Genomic DNA, 21,735 nt, shown 5'->3' on the forward strand with positions numbered 1-21,735 from the left:
AAAATTATCCAAGCTCTTTTTGGTATTTGAATTTTATTTTTTCATCTTCTCTTAGTTTTTTAACTACATCCAAATAGCAAGGCAAAATCTCCTTTACTTTGTTTTATTTATCCTGGTTTTGCATTTGCAACTCGAGGCTTTACTAAATAAATAAACAAACAACTTTTAACATACAATGGACAAGTTCTGATACATTTAACTATCTATCTCAGGTGTCAATAAAGGCTGGTCCAAAAGAGGCATTTTTAAACTCCACTGAATCCCATGCATGGATAAAAAATTCTTTTCAACATCATCCAAAGATGCAGTTATAAAATACTTCCTAGAGGCAAGGTTCTTGCAGCTTTTCCAAGCAATGAATTACTTCCCCATTTTCCAGCTACTATACAATATTTTTCACAAGTAGGCATGCTGGGAGCTAATCTAGAAAGTTGCTAATAAAAAACTTTATTATTACATTTGGAAATTTCATTTTGTCCTAATATAGGATGAGGTGCAAAAGTTGTTATAACTGTTACTTTTGGTCTCTTCATTGCTAGGATGGTTGCAACATCAGGCCCACAAACCAGTGTGCTTTTAGTGCCTGCTTCCAATCAGTAGGCTGATGAACATATGCTTACAATCCATAAAAGTAGCTTTTCTGTGGGTGCTAAGCTTGAGATCTGAGTCTAGCAAAGCCAGTAAGCTCAATATCAGTGACTCAGCAACTGAGTGGTACAAATGAGTTTTTTCATGTCAAGTGCCTGTGAGGATACTTTTTGCTCTAGAAATATAACAGGTGGCCAAGGAACGTGGTATGCATGGGTGTCTACAGTATCTTCTCTGACAGCAAAGCATTCTTGACTGGGGAAAGCAGCACATGGGAAAGACGTGTGTGCATTTCTCAGATACAATTTTGTGTGCATTTTAACTTAAACACGCTATATATAAAACCATGTACCGATCGCTCTGATGGGTTGAATCACAGAAGTCCCCTTGGGGGTGTCCCCTGGCCTGCTGATCATGCCACTGATACCTGCCTTTCTGCTCTGGGGCTCCCCACCATCCTGTCCTGCTGGGCTAGAAGCTCTAGCCTCCCTCCAGATCTGGGGTTACCACCTCACTGCTGAGCAACACAGATGCTGAGCTCTTATAGCTCAGCCCTCCCAGAACTGAACTGGTTCCGCATTTGTGTAGCTCTACAGGGAGATGGTAACCCGCAACCTTGTGCCTTGGTTGAAGAGAGACCTCACCTCTGAGTGGCATGATCAACACACTGGGAGACAACCCCAAGGGGATTTTCTGTGCTCCAACCTGTCACAATCACTATCTAAATAATTAGTTTTCTGTACCAACGGGATGATTTAAAGCCAATAGAGGTCAATGGAAGACCTCCCATTGACTTTGAATCAGGCCCCAGACCCGCATATTCCTGGGAGAAAATGACCAATGCATCTATGCTCTTAACTGGAGACATACGTATATTATCCAGATGGAAACGGCTCTCTGTTCTCTAATGAAGTGTGTGGTGCAAAATATGTCCTTTCATCTTTTTTGAGTAGACGTGCAAATCTAGGGATTTGCCACGAAGAATATGAAACATATCATGTGCTGTGCTTTCTGTGTGAATGCACATGTGCGGAAAATAAGCTTACACAAGCAGACTCTCATCCATGCCAAGAAAATCTGCAGAAACATTTCTGAGTACTGGGTTCTTAAGTAATTTTAATGATGATGGATGTGCAGGACACTATCATCCATTAAACTGCCTTGAAAATTACCTAGTTATTTTCCAAAAGAACAATGAGTAACAGATATTTGCTACAGTACAGTTTGATATCTCTTGCTCTGTACTTTTAGAACTTTGTAAAAATCTGGGGAAATGGGGATTTGTGATATTTGTTCTTGTCTTCACGCACAAGTTGTATCACCTGAACTGTATTGGTATCGTTTTCTGCTGCATCATGAATTTCTCTTGATGTCTGTGTGGGTGTTTGATACAGCTACAAATTAAAAAAGAGAACTTTGAAAATTAAAGGAAAATATGATTGTAAAGTACAAAATGTATTTGAGGGACCCAGGGCCAGGTGTAGAACCTGAAGCATCTTTCAACTTGATTTTTGAAACTGTCTATATTAGAAATTGAGAATTTGAAAATTTGTATTGACAATTTTTTTTTCAAATACAATTAATATACTAAGGTCATCATGATTCACCAAATAACCAAAGAGGGTTAGGATAAAGGGAAGGGAGGGGAAATCTTCAGATCTGTTACTCACAGACCTCTTATAATCAGCCTGCATGACTTTGAATTTTGGGGACATTCCCTTTATGTGGAGGTGTGGCAGCCTTAATTGTAAGCTTTCCTATGTGCTATTAACTGCTATTTTTTTTTCTGGTTACACTCCTTTCTTCTGGCCCCTCAATGTGCAAGTGACACCACTTGCTCTTAGATTCAGGGTAAAGTTAAGAGGAGAAGAGATATACAAGTGACCTTTTGGTAAGCAAGTGTGGGCCTGATTTCTCATTGCCTTCTCTTTTGTGTAGTCCTTTAGACCTGTGCAAAGTGGGCTTAAAAGGCTACCTCACCAGAAGTAACAGGACAAGAGTAAATAACCACATAGTATGGAGGACAGGGGAGAACCCTTTCCTGGGAGACTGTTGATTTCAGCTTTGACTTCCCTCTGTCCATCCGTTATTTTGGCGTTAAAAAGTTTTCCGTTAAAAGCATTTTCGGAACAGAGCGTCTGGATTGGCACAGACGCTTTTCCGCAAAAGCACTTTTTGCGGAAAAGCGTCCGTGCCAATCTAGACACACTTTTCTGCAAAAAAGCCCCGATCGCCATTTTTGCGATGGGAGCTTTTTTGCAGAAAACAAATCTGAGCTGTCTACACTGTTTTCTTTTGCCCGAACGAGAGCAGCATAGTATTTCCACAAGAACACTGGCAATTTTACATGAGATCATCGGTGCTTTTGCAGAAATTCAAGCGGCCAGTGTAGACAGCTGGCAAGTTTTTCTGGAAAAGCGGCTGATTTTCCGGAAAATCTGGCCAGTCTAGACACAGCCGTTGTGTATAGATTCATGCGTGATATCTCTTGTCTGTGAAATGATGTGACTAATCATTCTAGCAGGAAACACCCCCTCTTCTCCCAAGCAATGGAAGTTGGGACTCCAGCCTGGGGAGGAACCAAGGTACAAGAAGTAAAAGTGGCCGCTATCAAAAGAAGCAGAGGCCTGGATGGACCCAGTTGTAGAGGAGAGGATGGCAGAGGGAAGTAGTGCATAGATGGCACAGAGGGCAGAGCCCAGCTCCCACAACAGTGTTTCTTTGAGGTGGTGTGGTCCGCTGGTGGAGAAGCCATGCCCCCAAATCTGTTCCAACAGGCTTGCCTGCAGGCTGGTGGGGGAACAGCTCCGCCCTTTGGTGCAGGGATGAGATGTGGAAGACTTAGCAATTACAGGTGAGATCTTGGGATTTCGTCCCCCTCCAGACAGTGGGGCAAGGCATACTTCTCCCCACGGAAACCATCAGTAGTGGAGCTGAGAATCAGGCCTGGGATTCATGGGATCAGGAGTTTTTTTGGTCAAAGTAAAAAGAATGAGGAGTCCTGTGGCACCTTAGGATATATCTACACAGCAGCATTGTTTATAACTGTCATTATTCCGAAATAACGTAGTCCACGTCTACACTACGAGCAGTTATTTCAAAATGTCAAAATAATGGTGAGCTGGAGGATTCTTTACTCCGACTCCTGTAACCCTAATTTTACGAGGAGCAAGGGAAGTCAGAGGAAGAGCGCTCTTTCCCCAACCTCCTGCTGTGCAGACAGCACCATACGCCAAAATAAGCTCTTTTGACTAAAGCGACGCAACTGACGTAGCTCAAGTTACGTAGCTTATTTCGGCTTTAGCCCTGCTGTGTAGACCAGAGCCGCCCAGAGAGGGGGCAAGTGGGGCAATTTGCCCCAGACCCTGCAGGGGCCCCCACGAGAATGTCTGAAGTCTGAGGTCTGAGACAGGAAGTGCCAGGAAGGGCCCCCCGAAATTGCTTTGCCCCAGGCCCCCTGAATCCTCTGGGTGGCCCTGGTGTAGACTAGGGATGTAATAGCATAGTCGAGTAACTAATAAGCCAATAAGCAAAAGCTTATAGGTTAATGCTATAGACTACACTCATTTCCCCCTCCCTCCCAACAATAAATTTTTTAGCTGGCTGGCCAGCAACCCTCCTCAGTTCTGGCTCACGCCAGGTCTGGGACTTATTCCCACTGTGCTTCATTCAAAATATATTAGGAGCCAGGCAGGCAGCCGGGCTCAGTTATGGCTTGTGCTGGGTCGGGGAGCTGGTTTTTAGACTGGCTCCCCTCACAGACCAGCTCCTGCAGGGCATCCCATACGGCCCGTGATACATGGCAACCCTTCGGATTGGGGCGGAACACTGGCTGCTAGCCCCACCCCCAGGGGCTACGGAATAGTTGAGTAACCAATAAGAATACATGAGGTCAATCGACTGCTCAGTTAACCGATATTTAACATCCTTAGTGTAGACGTGCTCTGAGGGTTTAACGGATTTCTTGTGGAGGCCCAGGGAGAGATGGCGGGGCAGTGCCCCACTGCAAATGAAGGGGGCAGTGAGCCTGGCAGGACCCCCTCCCAGCAGCTGTCTCCGGGGAGGGAGCAGCAGATGGGGGGGGCACCGCTTGCAAAGGCGGGGGAAGGGGTGGGGGGGCAGCAGTGGGACTTGGGGGGGGCTGGCCCAAGGGGGACTGGGCTGGGGGGGTGGGAAGCCGCAGGGAGGCAGCTAGGGGGCGCCGCAGGGCGCTAGAGGGACCCCCCCCCCTCTTAAAGGACCCGCGTCCCTTTTGCCCGGCGTCCCTATCCCAGCCCGAGAGCCCGTCTGCCCCCCCGCAGCAGCCTCCCGGGCGCGCAGGCTCCGTGCGCCTGCCTGCGACGGATTTCGCGCGCCCGGCGAGCCTGCTTTCACGCCGCCCAGCCAGGGCAGGGGCCCACGTGACCGCTCTGGGTGGCAGGGGGAGGGGGGGGAAGAGGCAGGGCGAGGGGAGCGGGGCCGAATCCCGGGCGCTGCTGCAGCCGCGCGGGGCGCGAGCGCCCCTGCCCCCCCCCCTCTAGCTGCAGTCGCCGCCGCCCCGGCCGTAGGGGGGAGGGCGCGTCCCTGGGCACCTTCTCCCAGCCCAGCTGGAGGGGGGGGGCAGCAGCCAACACCCCCGGTGCCTCCCCAGCTGCGAGCTTTATCTTTACTTATTGGGGGGGGTGCACGTGTGTCAATCCCCCCCCGCCCGCAATTAATCCGCCGAACGACTCCGATTGATCCGTATTAATAGATTGGCCGGGTGGGCGTGTTTGGGAAGGGAGGGGGGGGGGGCGTGACGAGCTCCCACTCGCGCTTCCCTCCCCGGCCGGTGCCGGAGCAAATTGCATCGGGATGCATCGCTGCTATGATCATTATTAATCCCCCCGCTCGCTTCCCAGAGCTGGAGCCGGAGTCTGTGCGGCTGGGGGGCGGCTGCATCCTCCAGACACGTTTTGGTGCAAGTTTGCCTAGTTGGGGCGGTCAGGAAGAAAGGAAATCCATTTTTTTTTCCGCTGCAAGGGAAAATCTTTCACCTTCTTCCCCGTGGGTCGGGTCTCTCGCTTCCTTTTTTCTTTTTTTTTTCTGGCCTTCTTCTCTGTTGGAAATACTCCCGGCCCCTTGATCAAAGCATTCCGCTATTCTGATTTATTGCCTGCTCGGGGAGGGTGGGTTTTTTTCTTCTTCTTCTTCTTTTTTTTTACAAAGGCGACCTGTGATCAGCCATTACTTTCCTTGGCTCGCTTATAGGAATCTCTCCCATTCGGTGCGCGCTGCTGGTGGAACCGCACTTGGATTCTTTTATTTCTTCCCCCCCCCCCTTCCACTTCCACTTCCACCCCCCACCCCTCCCCTCCATCCTCCCCTCCCTCTTTCTCCTTCTCTCCCTCCCCCTGTATTCCATTGGGGAAGCCGGATTTGTGGCTGTGCTGGGGGGGTGGGGGGAGAGGGAGAGCGAGCGAGAGAGCGAGCAAGAGCCATGGATGGCCCGGCACGATGCAACGGGCTTCGGAAAAAGAGGCGATCCCGGTCGCAGAGAGATCGGGAGAGGCGAGCCCAGGGCGGATTAGCAGGGGCTGCGGCCGCTGGGGCCAGCCGGATCCGGGCTGCTCCGCTGCTCTCTTCGTCGGGCTCGGAGAAGGAAGACAATGGGAACCCACCCTCGTCCCGACGCAGACCCCCCCGGAGGAAGAGGCGCGAGCCCTCCTCGGCCGAAGAAGACATTATCGACGGCTTTGCAATGTGCAGCTTTGTCACTTTTGAAGCTTTGGAGGTAAGAACCCCCCCCCCCCCCCTGCACCCCCACCCTGCTCCCTTCCCCTGCCCGCCCCGATGCTGCTGGTGTGTGCGGCTCGCTCATTGTTGGGCGAGGGGGCGGAGGGAGAGATGGCAGGGATGTGTGTCTGGTGCCCCTGGCTCCAGGCGCTCTCCTGCCTGCGATTTCGCCCTGCCTGGATAACAATGCAGCCCCCCCCCCTGCCTAGCCCCCCTCCCCAGCATTGCTGTGGCTGCTTGTCTGGTTTGTTTTGGCTGCAGTTGGGGGGAGGAGGGGGATTTCCCCCTCCTCTCTCTCCAGCACTGGGGCTGCTCTTTGCAGGGAAGGAGGGAGGGAAGGGGGGGGGGCGTATTCCCCTTCCCTAGGAGAAAAATGGGGGAGGGTTCGCTTCCTTTCTTCTGCATGGGGCTCTTGCAAGGGTTAAACGCCCAGGAGGGAGGGAGAAGGGGGAATCCCTGGCTGACATTTGAAGGGCTTGTTACCCGATTGTCCCTCTTCCTCCGAAGTGCTTCTGCTTTGTGTGTGCGTGGAGAGCCCTGGCTTTCTTTATTCCGTGAACACCTGCAGCGTTGCTTTCCAAATGCACATTTCCCAGCCAGCAGGCTGGAGGGGAAGGGAAGGGGGGGGGGGAGATGGATTAAAAAGGGTGCCTGTCGCGATTGGGAGAAACCTACATCCGGAGAGATTGGGGAGGGGGAGTGTAAAAATGGGAGGGGCGCTTTTTCCTCTTTGGGATGGAGGAGAAGTGTTTGGACCCACAACCCGTCTGTGGGAGGGAGAGCGAATTGCTTGCTGTGGGTGTGCGCTTTTTCTTTCCAACCACAGCATGTGGGTTGCAGCCTTTCTCTCCTGCCCCCCCCCCCCCCATGCCTTCCCCCAGTGTGCTGGTAGAGGATCCTAATGAAACTTTTTCTCAGCTACGCTGTAGGATCCTGATTTTTGGTGGCCCATTGCGCGAGGAGGCCAAGGCACTGGTCTGGTGTCCTGCAGGCAGGGCGAGGGGATTGGTTGCGGCTGTTGTGTTTGAATGTTCCAGCCCTACTTCATTGTCAAGGTTATTCCTTTCCAGGGGTGGAGGGCGTTCCTGGATATTTTATGGTCAGGGGCAAGCAACGCCTGGTGAGAACCACTTACCAAGTACAAACACGGCTGAATGTCTGATTTTCAAGGTCTCTGTGTTTGGAGGTGGTCTGAGTTTTTTTTTTTTTTTTTTAAATATATAATTGTTTTGGTTATGTGTGTACTATCCCTTTAACTTGGGGGACACTCCCCCCTCCTTTTCTCTCCTTGAAGTATGTGATGAAACAGCTTCTGTTCTGATCTGAAATGCTTCTGTGAATCCGAACTACAATCTCTGTTTCTACTGCTGTCTCAGGACACATCAAAGACTGTTACAAGTGGTTCTGCGTATTGTTGGTCTTAGTGTCTTCACCTCCCCTTTTTTTATTTTAACACGCGCTATCCTATGTGGGGTGGGGGTCTGGCAGTCAAACTGAGGGGTGGTTTATATGTTGGCACCCATAGTCTTGTCTTAAAAAAAAAAAATAAAGAAAAAACATGACGGGAAATTGAATGTGTGGTTTAACTCAATAGATTTTTATTTTATTACTTGCTGAATGTACCCAGTTTGTCTTCTTTTGAACTCTGGGAGTTACCACTTTAGTGTCATTCCAGGCTCCAGTGTGTCCTTTCATGCCCTTTTTTGGCTCAGGCTGTATTATAGACTGTTCAGGCTCAGTCTCGGAAAGTACAGCCTATGCGTTCTCCTCTCCCCCTCTCTCCCCCTGCCCCAACCTCCCAGCCTAATCAGGATTCATTAAACAACATTTTAAAATCGTGTAATCCTGCACTATGTAATCAAAGGGCTACAGTTGTTTTAGGGCAGCTTTGGCAGTTTATTTTAAGGGCCTTTGTTTATAAACTATGTGTTGTAGAATTTTGCAAAGTTTGTGTTGGGAAAATCAGATTTATTTGGGTTTACGTTTAATGGAATTGCAACTGTAACAGTTTCATGAACTGTCAAATAAATAGGAAAATGCAACTGATCATTTTAACAACAACAAAAAGTGTGTATTTAAATGTTTATCCAGTAGTAATAACATTCTGTTTTCTTTACACTGGGATCCAAATTTCTGTTCTCTGTCATAAAGCCAGAGTAATTCCACTCAAGTATCTTACTATACTGTCACTCGGAGGAGAATTTCTCCTATGTGAGAAATACAGACCCTGTCTTGTGATCCCTAGTAAACAATTACCAGTTTTAGTTCCTTCCAGGGTTCTGGGAGTGCTTCAGTGTGGTACTCCCATTGGCTTCAATGGGGCTATTCTGTGATTAAAGCTTTGTCTCTACTTCTGCAGTAAGTAAACTTAATATACACAACTCCAGATACATGAGTAAAGTAGCTGGAGTCAACATACCTTAGCTCGATTTACTGCAGTGTCTCCGCCTTACTGGGTCAATGGGAGATGCTTTTCTATCCACTTATCTTACCCTTCTAGTCAGAGTAGAGCACCAGGATCAACTGGAGTGTGACCTGCGGTCAGTTTGGCAGGTGTTCACTTGACTCACTAGATAGACCTCTGGTGCATCGATCTCCAGCTGTAGTGGAGATGTATTCACCAACAGGATTGAGATTTGCACAGTTAGGCTCAGTCTAAATCAAAAATCTGTTCTCACTCAAACATCCCATTCATGTCAATGGCTGTTCTATTTGAATAAGGACTCCAGAATTTAGTCAAAACCCTTACTTTTTGGGGAGTACGTTTTAGTACAAAAGTTGAAGGGTTTCTGTCAGTGAGGAGCTTTTATAAAAGAACTTAATTAGATTTGGCTTTGCTTATTTGTTAAAGTGGAAATTGAAATTTCCTTTTTCCCCCTCTGCTAGGCCAAGAATGACTATTAGTAGCTTCCTGTTGTACTTCTGCATCACTTGAAAGGAGTTCAAAAACATTAGCCAGCTAACATCTTATTTATATCATACAATAGCCAGCAAACTGAGATTTGGCATAAATGAATATTCCTGTGACAGATGGAACATTTTGAGCTAATGATTTCATGCTTCATTGACAAATATTGTTAGAAACTGATTTTTAAAAAACCCATAAGACTAAGACTAAATATATTTGTTGAGAGAGTTGTTCCTAAGGACCAGAGAAAGACAAATGGGTCAAGCACACTGGTATAATACAAATGAGATTAATGCTTATGTTTCCTATGGCTGCTTGAAGTTTTGGTTGAAATTTTAAAGCACTAACTAGCAAGAAGACCTGTAAGTCAATACTGATGGTAAGATGATCTTGGTCATAAGCAAGATCTGTAGGTGCTGAAATACTTGAGTGGACACATGCAGCTGTGGGTGACGCAAGACATTTCCTTGGTATTGGTTGATTTATTTGTTGAGGGGCTGGTCCAAAGCCAAGCGAAATCAGCAAGAGTCTTTCCATTCATTTCAGTGGGCTTTAGTGTCTGAGAACTGAAAAAATTACCCCAAATTCTTTTTCTTTCTTTCTTTCTTCCTGTGCTTGAACTTCAGATGTGAACTCAAGATTCAACACTGCTGCAATAGCGTGGAGAGAGACAAAGGAGCATTTCCTCAGCGGGTATATCTCAGTCTAGCTCTAATCACATAATGGAACGACATTGATTTATACCCATTGAGGATCCTCCTCAAAACTCAGAAACGGAGAAGCAAGAGATTTTGTTTCTTAAAGAAAGTAGTCAGACAAGGACAGTGACATGAACTGCAGCTCTTTGAGAACATCTTTCCAGCTGCCTTCAGTGGATGCATGGTGCTGCTTCTCGTTTATTATGAATACCATAGTGATTACAAGCAGGAGTCGGATTCTCTGCATCTTGGGGTCTTCGAAGTATTTGAAGGCTTCAATATCTGAGATATAGGTGAGAGGATTATTCTAAGAGGGGTGGGTGAGATTTTGTGGCCTGCACTGTGCAGGGGGTCAGACTAGATGATCATAATGGTCCCTTCTGACCTTAAAGTCTATGAGTCTGAGACATTTTAAAGTCTATTCCCTAATAAATTTGTGACACTTATGCCCTAGTTCCCTAATACGTTTGTTAGTCTTTAAAGGGTCACCGGACTCCTCGTTGGTTTTTGCTGAAACTGTAACATGGCTACCTCTCAGAAACTGAAATGATTGTACATAACACTGTTGATTAACAGACTGAAGCTCCATCCTGTTACTAAACACCTTGGCTGTGTCTACACTGGCAAGTTATTCCAGAAAATCAGCCACTTTTCCGGAAAAACTTGCCAGCTGTCTACACTGGCCGCTTGAATTTCCGGAAAAGCACTGATGATCTAATGTAAAATCATCAGTGCTTTTTTCGGAAAAACTATGCTGCTCCCGTTTGGGCAAAAGTCTTTTTCCGGAAAACTGTTCCAGAAAAGGGCCAGTGTAGACAGCACAGTAGTGTCTTCCGCAAAAAAGCCCCAATCGCAAATATGACGATCGGGGCTTTTTTGCGGAAAAGCGCGTCTAGATTGGCCACGGACGCTTTTCAGGAAAACCGTCTTGCCAATCTAGATGCGCTTTTCCGAAAATGCTTTTAACAGAAAAGTTTTCCGTTAAAAGCATTTCCGGAAAATCATGCCAGTGTAGACGTAGCCCTTGTGTTGGCACAGCTGGAAAAAATACTCCTGAATTGTGCAGCCTAGACCAATGGCTAGGATGTGGGAGGAATATTGTAAACCAGTTGGTACAGGCATTTGTATTCATAGTTGAGAGGTGTGTGTTGCTAATGTTGTGGTATAATTCACCTTGAAAGAAGACCAAAGTGCCTTGTTCCACTGATTGACACCCTCTAACCTGCTATTCCTTCTGGCACTTAGAGCCTTTTCCTTATCTGGGATGTAGATAGCCACCTCTTCTTATCTCTTGATGTCTTGTTATCTCCACAACACCATGTCTTGGTCCCTCAGTGTTTGCCTGAAGTCGAAGGGGGAAGAAAACAGGGATGAAGGGAGAGTGGGAACTTAGGGTATGTCTCTACTTGCACTCTCTTTCAAGAGAGGATGCAAATGCAGCTGAGCAAAATTGCAAATGAAACGCGGATTTGAATTTCCCGTGCTTCATTTGCAGAATCGCAGACTGCCGCTATTTTGAAATAACAAACACCGTATAGATGTGGTTATTTTGTAAGAAACCCTTTCTTTCGAAATAACCAGTATCCCTCATTTTTTAGGGAGAAAGGGTTATTTTGAAAGAAGGGGTTTCTTACAAAATAATCGCATCTATACGGTGTTTATTTCAAAATAGGGTATTTTGAAATAGCGGCAGTCCGCGATTATGCAAATGAAGCACGGGAAATTCAAATCTGCGCTTTATTTGCAATTTCACTCAGCTGCGTCTGCATCCCTCTCTTGAAAGAGGGTGCAAGTGTAGACATACCCTTAGTGTCGGTACAATGTTTCTGGCTTCCACAAATCAATAACCAAGCAAACCAGGGTCTTGCAGTGAACGGTTCTTGGAAGTGCTGCTTGAGTGCAAATTTGCCAGGAGCGGTCCTAGCCTTGTCCTAGTTCTCTGATTAGCAAAGAGCTTGTAGGGCTGGATGCGTCTATTCTCGAAAGCCAGAGATGCTGTTTCATGCATTTGGGGGGGGGGGGGGCAGGGAGCAAGTGAGGGGGGGAGACTTTGAAACCTTCAGATCTGGTCATTCTTTGAAGCCTTTAGGAAGGATTGCTGGAATCCGCTATGAGATACTGCTCTCTTGCTGTGACTGTGTACAGCAGCGTTACTCATCATGTGGCCCATGAGCTGTACGTGGCCCTCGGCGTGTTTGTTTGCAGCCCGCGGTACAGTTTGGGTTTATGCGGGACTCAATACGCGGCCTGTGGGCGGGAGCCAAAACAAAAAAGTAGTCAATATAGCGGTCTGCTGTTAATATGCATTTTAGTAGTTAAATTCCTGGGCTGTCACTGCTCATTTGAAAGTTGTCATATGGGTGGAAATCAGGTGAATATTGCATTTTATTAATATCAGCAGAACTGACTTAAATGGAGCCTGTGTTGTGTGGTTTTGACTTAATCTATGTATTCATGCCATCTGTGTGAAAGAAGCTATTTGCGTATATACATACAACCACGCTTAAGTTGCGGCCCTCGGCATGTGCTGTGAGTATCATTATCGCCCCTGGGGCTTCCAAAGTTGAGTAGCGCTAGCATGCAACATGTATTACAAGTTCTGTAGCTTTGGTGTACCTGTATTGGCTCTTAGGTCGTTCCACACGTTATCTGAGGTGGAACAGGATTCGGTGCCCCAATTCATGGCACTCTGTGTTCTGACTGCTTTATTCAAGTGGGGCAACCAGACAGGATCCTATGGTGTGTTTCTGATGAGCAGTACTTGTGTGGCTCTGGCCGACAGTAGGATCTTCAGCCTGTTTTGGGTAAGGAACAAGGAAGGAGTTTCCAGAATCTCTTGGAATGATGATTCCATCATCATTCCATTTGTAACATTCCCTCATTTGTTTTTTCTATAATTAGTGGCGGCAATTTTGAGACAGAGGTTTATAGACAAGTGGGCTGGTGAAATAAGACTCCACTAATTCTGCATCTTCTCCCCTCCCCTGCCATCCCAAACATAATGGCTGTGTCTACACTGGGCCACTTATTCCGGAAAAGCAGCCGCTTTTCCGGAATAACTTGCCAGCTGTCTACACTGACCGCTTGCTTTTCTGGAAAAGCAATGACGATCTACTGTAAAATTGTCAGTGTTTTTCCGGAAAAACTATGCTGCTCCCGTTCGGGCAAAAGTCCTTTTCCAGAAAACTGTTCCGGAAAAGGGCCAGTGTAGACAGCACAGTAGTCTTTTCCGCAAAAAAGCCCTGATCGCGAAAATGACGATCGGGGCTTTTTTCCGGAAAAGCGCGTCTACATTGGCCACGGACGCTTTTCCGAAAAAGCACTCTGCCAATGTAGATGCGCTTTTTCCAGAAATACTTATAACGGAAAACTGTTCCGTTTTAAGCATTTCCGGAAAAGGGTGCCAGTGTAGACGTAGCCCATGTGTATGTGCTGGGGAAGGGTACAGAAGTAGTGGAGATGGCTTATTGTGATGAGAAATGAAATAGTTTTGACCCAGGGAATTCCCCCCTCCCTCCCCAACTCAGCTTAGCTGGGCCCTGTAGAGTAAGCAGCTGGTTTTGTTTTCTGAACACTGAGCAATGTAGCTAGTTTTCAGTGTGGGCAATTGCTTAGCTTTAGCTCGGACTGTTTACCTGAAATAGGACACACAGATAAAGCAAACAACAATTGTGCATGATATGCCTGACAATCAGGAAGAACCCTACAGTTAAATAGTGATGTTTCTTAAGAATTATGCCTAATTTTAAACGCGTGTCTGCTGATAACCTGTGTTTGATATGCAGATGGCTTTGAGACTATGATAAATCCAGCATAATTAATTCCAAATGGGAAAGGGTTTCAGATGTGTGTAAAGGAGCTGTTACATATTCTCTGTCGAATCATTCCATCCACTTCATGTAAATAATTTTAAGGAGCCGTTCCACTGATGTGCATGCATGATGAAGGCAGATGTTGCTATTTACAGCAGCTCTATGTAGTGGAAAGAGAGAATGACGTAAGACTACTTGGGGTAAAGTTTACCTGCTGGGGAGGACTTCAGAAGGTGGGAGCACCAACAAAATGAGAAAATAAGACAAGGTATTTGGAAGCTGCCCTGTGCTAAAGTCTTTCTGTGCATTTGTTACAGCTAGTTCTGTGCATGCATCTGAGAAGAGGATTTGCCTTTGATATGTACCTACAATCATGATGACTTACTGGAAAATTTAAAATAAGTGTGTTTTTGTTGTAGAAGCTTGAAACACATGGTGAAAATCATTTGCTTCTGAGTTGAGTACCAGAATGCATGGCTTGTGATGTCTCTTACCTGTCTGTTAGCCTACAGAATTAATAGCTCCATATTTCTTGAGTTTTCATGAAATCAAGCACTTTTATCTGCCTTTTTTTCTCTCTCCTTACTACTGAAAAAAATGTCATCTTCACATTGTTACCTTGCTGTGCCAGCATTGTAATATCCAGTGTTTGTTCAGTGCCATCAGCAAATCTCAGGTGCCCAATGATGTTTTTTGATGACTTAGATTGTTAGGAGTTTCTCCTGTAACCTCTTTGCATGTGTGAGTGCTAAGATTTAGACTAACAGGGAATAACACCAGGTAAAACCTGCCAATGGTGAGTAGTGTTAAGCTGGGTACAGTTGGTCCTGGATGTAGGGGGGTGAGTACTGGAGAGAGGTGGGTTTTTTTGTTTGTTTTTTGTTGAGAAGGTAGTGGAAATGGTAACCTTATCCAGGATCAACTTTGTGGATGATCTGGAAGTGTGCGCGCGCGTGTGCGTGTGCGTGTGCGCGTGCGCGCGCTATTAGAAACATGTTCAACTGTAGAGTGACCTGGAGAACTTTTAAAATGATGGGATAACCCCCACACAATGAGGCTCCAGTAGCAAACCTGAGTGTGTCTAAAATTTAAGCTCTTTAGTAAGTGCCTTGAAATTTTTCAGAGAAGGCAAAGTTTAGGTAACACAGCACCAGGGATGAGATGTGTAGATTACTGGGAGATTCACATGATCTTTTTTGGCTCATGTTTCAGTGGTGATGGGAGTTACACAAACATGTGAATAGGACAAAAGGCCCCCTTGATCCTTCCCTATGAGAGAATCTTTTTCCTATACTATTTGAGAAAGCTCTTTCTCATTAAGTATCTGGAGTCCTTGCTAGGATATGGGAGTCTGAAGAAATACTATTATAAAATAAAGATAAAGGATCAGGAACTTGGAAGGACAATGATAATCAGGGAAAGGCAAAGACCTGAAGAGCCCAAGTAATTAAAAGATTGAGTTACAACACTGAGATCGATAGAGGAATATCAGGTACTGGACAGGAACACTGAGCCGTAGAGAGATGTGGAACTTTCAGGTAAGACCTATTGCTTCATATGTAAATTACTCTTGGAAGATTGATACTGGGAGTCACAAACAGTTACTTTCCAGATGGGAGGTGTCTAGCCAGAATGCTCTGCAGTGTATTTTTTTTAAAGAACTATTTCTGTCTGTTTGACTTTGAGTTCTCACCATGTTACACTGAAGATCTGACCTTCAGCCTTCTAATTATCTACAGTAAATTAGAAGTTTTTAATCTTTATTCTGAGTAACAATAGGTTGAGTCAGATGGGCTATTTTTAAAGCCTGAGATGAAGTTTAGTGAAGTCTCAAACACAATTAGTAAAAGGGTAATGGAGTTAGGAAGCTGTGGACTGAAATGTGGAAATGTTTAACCCACTGTCTGCCTTTGGTTGAATTTCAACATTTTGTTTGAGGCAGTCTAATACAAGTTCTATGAAGGGAAATTACAATACTCCTCCATGCTGTTACAGATACTTCTTACAACTTACCAGTTCAGCTTTCTGTGCTCTAGTTGGGCTTTGACTCCACAAATTATCAATTCTGTGGAGGGGGAGTGTTTTTTTTTTTTTTTTTTTTAAGTCAGTTTGTTGGTTTAGGACTTGTTCAGTTAAGACAATTTCAGAAATTGTGAAACCCCTCTGCTGTAAAATGGACAATCCGGTTTTGGAAGTAATTGAAAATAGCTAATGCAGGGTGAGATTTGTTTTTCTGTAATAGCAGAATCCGAGGTGACAATGTGTCCGATCCCAAGGTGGGCTCTGCTGTACCCTTTGCCTTTATATCAGTGTTTCCCAACCAAGGTTCCACGGACCATTGTCAGGAGTTCCACGAGAAATCGTGGAATAAGACATTGAAGATATCTTGTCTGAAATACTAAAAAATACAGACTTTGCTCTCCAAGTCGATGAGTCAACAGACATAACAAGTAAAGCTCAGCTGTTGGCATTCGTATGTTTTGAAAATGAAGGTGAAATAATGGAAAATTTTCTTAAGTAGGGGTTCCTTGAGATATGAAAAATTATTTTAGGCATTCCTCCATGGGAAAAAGGTTGGGAATCACTGCTTTACATAATGTTAACTACATAGCTTTAGATTCTTTTCTCTGGTAGGATAGCTTAGCAGCTCTAGTACTGACTGTTATGTATTGAGGAAGAGACAGGAGATTTTAACGGAAAGGGTAAACCCTGAGAATGGGACACGTTGGAAGGAAGTCTTGCATTTCATTTTTTGGGGGGAGTTAGGGCATGAGGGAGGTGAAAATAGGTCAGCCTGAGAACTAGAATAGGATTGCCCAGCACTTCGTGTGTGTGTGTGTGTGTGTGTGTGTGTGTGTGTGTGTGCGCGCGCTTGCTTATCAAGTTTAATTTTGATCACATTACATGACATGCCTCTGTGTGAATTTATGCGGATGTCACTGTATTTGCCCAAATCTTATTAGTTTTAAAACAGGTGAAATGAAGCCACAGATTTATTAATTTCTGCGTGCCCTGGAGTTCCTTCATCTGTGAATCTTTTATTATTGCATGTTCTTTGATGCAAAAAGTGCTGATTATTCTAAATGTCATGTTGGTCATTCCACAGCACTTCCTGGGGTCATAGAGTGCCTTTATAGGGTGAGGCTAGCCGATCTTGTCCCTCAAACGTTTGTGTGATGATTTTTTTTAATTAACATTTTAATTTAATTGACATGTTCTTTCTATCAAATTGCACCTCGAGAGGCAAATTTTATTTTTTGAATCTGGCCTGTGTTGATCCCCTTCCCCGAGCCCACCTATGTGTTATAAGCTCATTCGGTAATCAGCCATCCTAATCCGATGCAAAGAGGCTGCACACTCCGTAAGGGGTGTCATTTGAAGTTAAGCTGTCTGGGAGATGTTTGGTGGATGCTGCAGGATGACTGTGCAGAGTCTGATCAGAAAGACGAATTGTGGCATTCAGTACTAGATTGCAATTCTTTCTACGGTGGGGTTCACAGCTCTGCATTGGGTTAGTCACTGCATGTCCACTACCTAGGAGGATCAAAGGGATATGAATGGTTAATCAGTTATCTGGTAAGAACCAACCTTACCAGGCAATGCTTACCAGGTATCGGTTAACCAGTACCTGGGAGCAGGCTTCCCTGCCCCCCGCTCCCACCCCCACGGGACTGCCGGCTCCTGATTCCATTCAGCCAGAGGGACCCAGGCAGGAGCAGTTCTGGGCTAGGATCCTGTATTTAATTGATTAAACTTAATATTTAACTGGTTAACTGACTGGGATTTTACATGCCTTGATCATAGGCAGTTAGGGTTCATTCCTGCCTATTTTGCAAGAAATACTGAATAATTAAAAGGCTTTCATTCAAGGATCTCCTAGAATTTATACTGATGCTATAACTCCTGGTGCTATGATGGGGGTGTTAAACCCGTTTTACAAGTGTTTGAACTGAGGCACTTACATCAGCAAACGTGCCGTGCATCTGTCTTGGGCTTGTGTGGAGAGATGTACACCTCAGGAGACACACACGCTCACACACATGTAGCTCTGACTTATTTGCACATCTGTCATTTTACATGGGCAAATCCGGTGGGTCCAAAAGTACATGCACGTATTTGAAAACATGGGGCTGAGGGACCTGATCTGTGTCACAGGAGGAATCCGCATCCGAGACAGGTATGCTGGCTTCTCTCCTGGAACCTGCCTTCAATCAATGGATTAGCTAGTTCAGTGGCGGGCAGCCTGTTACCCATTCAGGTTCTGAGTGGCCCATGAACCGGTTTTTGTTTACCATTGCCCATGTTTTTTTCCTACCAACATTACTATGACGCACGCACACACCCCGAAAGCGCGAGAGAGCGAGCAAGGGCACATAACGTGAGGTGCTCCCACTGCATCCAACCACAGTGCTGCCACCATTCATTCGGCACACCCTGTGGATTCTAGGTACGCAACTGTAGTTATTAAAACTACCCTATCCCAGGAGACCATCTTGGTTATGACAGTCATGCAGCCCACTGAGATGGAGGCTACTCATGTGACCCACTCACTAGCTTAGGTTGCCCTGCGCTGACCCCATATCAGTTATCCCAGTGAAACATGATTACGGGTCGTTAGATGAAATGAAGAGCAGAAGCAGAAATGAGTTGAAATTATACTTCACATCGTGTATAGTTGAGGCTGGTTACAAAAAAAAAAAAAAAAAGAGGGAGAAGTTGTGGCTTTATCCTAGCCAAAAAATTCTAGTCTTCGTTTTAATTTTGAAAAGTCATAGCACGAGGAAATCTATGCATTTAGCTACTGGCATTCTGAGAAGTCAAATATTCTTTGTTTCATAATAACATGCTTTGTGGATTTTTCAGCAACAGTTTAAAATCTTTAGAACACGATTAGAGAAGTCATCCGTGAAGGCAAATCTGGGAAAATACAAGATTTGCTTAATAGTAGGCTGGGTGAGTTACAGAAACCATCCTGTGTTAGAGGTATGGTAGGTTGTGGTGATAATACTTGGCACAAATAGACCCTTATCACTGAAAGGTAGGTGGTTGCAGATATAACTGTTTTCACACACAGGTGCTTGAGAAGTCAGAGGGACTCCACCTAAGATAGGTTTGCCTATCGCCTTGGAATATGTACATGTTAACTAATTGTCACAATTGTGAGGGCAGTAAGGCTGTTTTTGAGTTTCCCCATCATGGGGGACATGAGATGGAAAAGTAGCTATGAATTATGATGACTAGATGTCTCGTGTTTTTTTTAAATTTTAAATTGGGATAGCCTCCATATTCAGGGGGTTCCCTTATATACGTGCCTGTTACCCACTCCACCTCCCTACCGTGCTCATATTTCATGCTTGCTATCTGGTCATCCTGCTATAATTTTACCTAACACCATGCAGTATGTGAGTGGCTGACCAGTCATTAGAAATCATTCCTAAGTCTATGAGATGTATGCAGTCAGGGCTGTCTACGGGGGAGCAAAGAGGCCAGTTGCCCTGGGTCCTGGCAATTTAAACGGGCCAGAGCTGCCACCCATCTCGCATTGCCCAGGAGCTTGGTGATGTCTGTTGCCAGCCCTGCATTTAGTAGATCCTCCTCCTGCTGGACCATTGCTAGGTTTTCGCTGGGGTTTTGCTGTTTGCGCACTCGACCCATTGCTGGATTTTAGCTGAAGTAGAAATATCGTTTAAGACATCGATCCCTCCTCCATCCCCCATAAAGCCCTGAGTGACCTGAGATCTTCCTATTGGAGAAAGCACCCCTCTGCCTGGGACCTTTTGCAGTGGAAATGATAGGCAAGCATTAAGGCAGTGGTCACTAACCAGTCGGTCGGGATCTACTGGTGGATCTAGGAGCTTCTGTCCGGGGATCCGGACTAGTCTGGCCAACAGGTTATCAAGTGCAGCACTTCAGCTACCCCACCCCAGGCTGCTGCACGTCTCCCACCCTTTGCTATGGAGCTGCCTCCCCCAACCCCTGGGAGTTTCTAGCTTGCTGTGCAGGGGAGGGAGAGGAGGGGTGCTGATGTCAAGATGCCTCCTCTCCCACCCTGTATCCTATCTCCACCGAGCAGAGAGGGGGCCCAACAGGGCTTGGGATGGAGTTTGCTGGCTGCTTTTGGGAGTGGTGCAAGGCCAGGACAGGGGTGAATCTGCCTTAGCCCCACCACCCAGGAGCAACCTGAGGTAAGCAGTGCCCAGCTGATACTCACATCCCGAAACCCTACCCCTGTCATGACCCCCCTTCTGCAACCCAAGCCCCTGTGCTAGCCCCAAGCACCCCTGCATCCAAGGACCCTTCCAGAGCCTGCACCTAGAACCCCCTCTGGCACCCCAACTGCCTGCCCCAGCCTGGTGAAAGTGAAGGAGGGTGGGGAAGGAAGGGAGGATGGAGTGAGCAGGGGTAGAGCCTCAGAAAAGTGGCACAAAGGAGGTGGGGCCAGGGGATTTGGTTGTGAGGTAGATCTTGGATTGCACTTAAATTCAAAAAGTGATCTCGTGCTTTAAAAGGTTGGAGACCACGGCTCTAAGGGCACGTCTACACAGCAGGGCTGAAGTCAGAATAAGCTATGCAACTTCGGCTACGTCCGTTGTGTAGCATAAGTGGAAATCGCGCCAACAGCCGAAATAAGCTGTCTCGACGGCAGGCAGTCGTGGGAAGAACATGCTTCCTTCGATTTTCCCTTACGCCTCGTGCAATGAGGGTTACAGGAGTCAGAGTAAGAAGTCCTCCAGCTCAGTGTTATTTCAAAATAAAGGCTTGTAGTGTAGACACGCTCTTTTTTTCTTTTGGAAGAACATCAGTTATTCCGAAATAACGCGGCTGTGTGGACATACCCCAAGTGCATCCCTTCTGGGGGAGGGATAGCTCAGTGGTTTGAGCATTGGCCTGCTAAACCCAGGGTTGTGAGTTCAATCCTTGTGGAGGCCATTTAGGGCAAAAATTCATCAGGGGTGGTACTTGGTCCTGCTGTGTAGGCAGGGGACTGGACTCAATGACCTTTCAAGGTCCCTTCCAGTTCTAGGAGATAGGCAATCTCCATTAATCTCCTTTAGAGGAGGAAGGGGGCTGCTGGTTGTGTTCTCTAGGAGCTCTTTACCTTTCCAACACATGCTCTCCACCTCATCCTGAATTCGGCTGAAATCTGGCAACCTTCCAGGTATGCTGCGAAGGCCTGTCTTTTTGAATGGGCATTGGTGGATGGTTGAAGCAGTAGACCAGGGCTACTCAACACATGGCTCATGGGCCGCATGCGACCCATGGCCCGTTTGCAGCTGGTGAGTGGGAGCTGAAACAATAAAGTAGTCAATATAATGGTCTTGTGTTGATATGTGTTTTAATAGTTAAATTCCTGGACTGTCATTGCTCATTAAAAGTGCTGTCATATGGTTCGAAATTGGGTAACTATTGCATTTTATTAATATCAGCAGAACTGACTTATGTGGGGCCTGCATGTTGTGTAGTCTTGCCTTAATCTTTGTATTCATGGCCCTCAGTGTGAAAGAAGCTATTTGCATATATGCACATATATATTTGCGTGTATATGCAACCACACTTAAGTTGCGGCCCTTGGCATGTGCTGTGAGTATCATTGTGGCCCCTGGGGCTTCCAAAGTTGGAGTAGCCCTGCAGTAGACAGTAGGAATGATGTCCAGAGATATTGCAACATGCTGCTGGTTTGGACAATTTATGCTGCAATCCCTTTTAATATTGTGGCTTTCAAAGGCCAAAGTGCCCTTGATGTACATAGGATTGGCAGCCTTTGGTGTCAAATGTTTACCCTCCTCTTCCCCCCCCCCTTTTTTTAAAAAAAATAACAGTAAATGCTGAAATTCACTGAGGTTCAGAATATGGGAGCTAGTTTTAAGGGGACAAATTTATTGTCTTTGTTTTTATGCATTTTAGATATTACAGAACAGTTAGACATTACAGTAGCTTTTATTGGCTGGCCATTGTGCTCTTAGGCAGTGGCTAT

General features: G+C 46.0%; 1 protein-coding gene across 7 annotated transcripts in view; it reads left to right on the forward strand.

Annotated features, from left to right (window-relative positions):
* The first annotated feature begins 5,347 nt into the window (after positions 1-5,347).
* AUTS2 (activator of transcription and developmental regulator AUTS2) overlaps positions 5,348-21,735 on the forward strand; it is a 1,120,208-nt gene continuing 1,103,820 nt past the window's right edge. For 5 of the 7 annotated variants that reach the window (XM_075904275.2, XM_075904279.2, XM_075904277.2 and 2 more), the window contains exon 1: positions 5,349-6,340. In XM_075904275.2, the coding sequence (XP_075760390.2) occupies positions 6,047-6,340 (294 nt within the window). In that variant the 5' untranslated portion in view covers positions 5,349-6,046. Of the gene's footprint in view, positions 6,341-21,735 lie in introns of all 7 variants that reach the window. The other 2 variants (XM_075904281.2, XM_075904276.2) reach the window with 1 other exon arrangement.

The sequence above is a fragment of the Pelodiscus sinensis genome, chromosome 21, assembly GCF_052426305.1.
Source record: "Pelodiscus sinensis isolate ZL-2025 chromosome 21, ASM5242630v1, whole genome shotgun sequence".
NCBI classification, from domain to species: Eukaryota; Metazoa; Chordata; order Testudines; family Trionychidae; genus Pelodiscus; species Pelodiscus sinensis.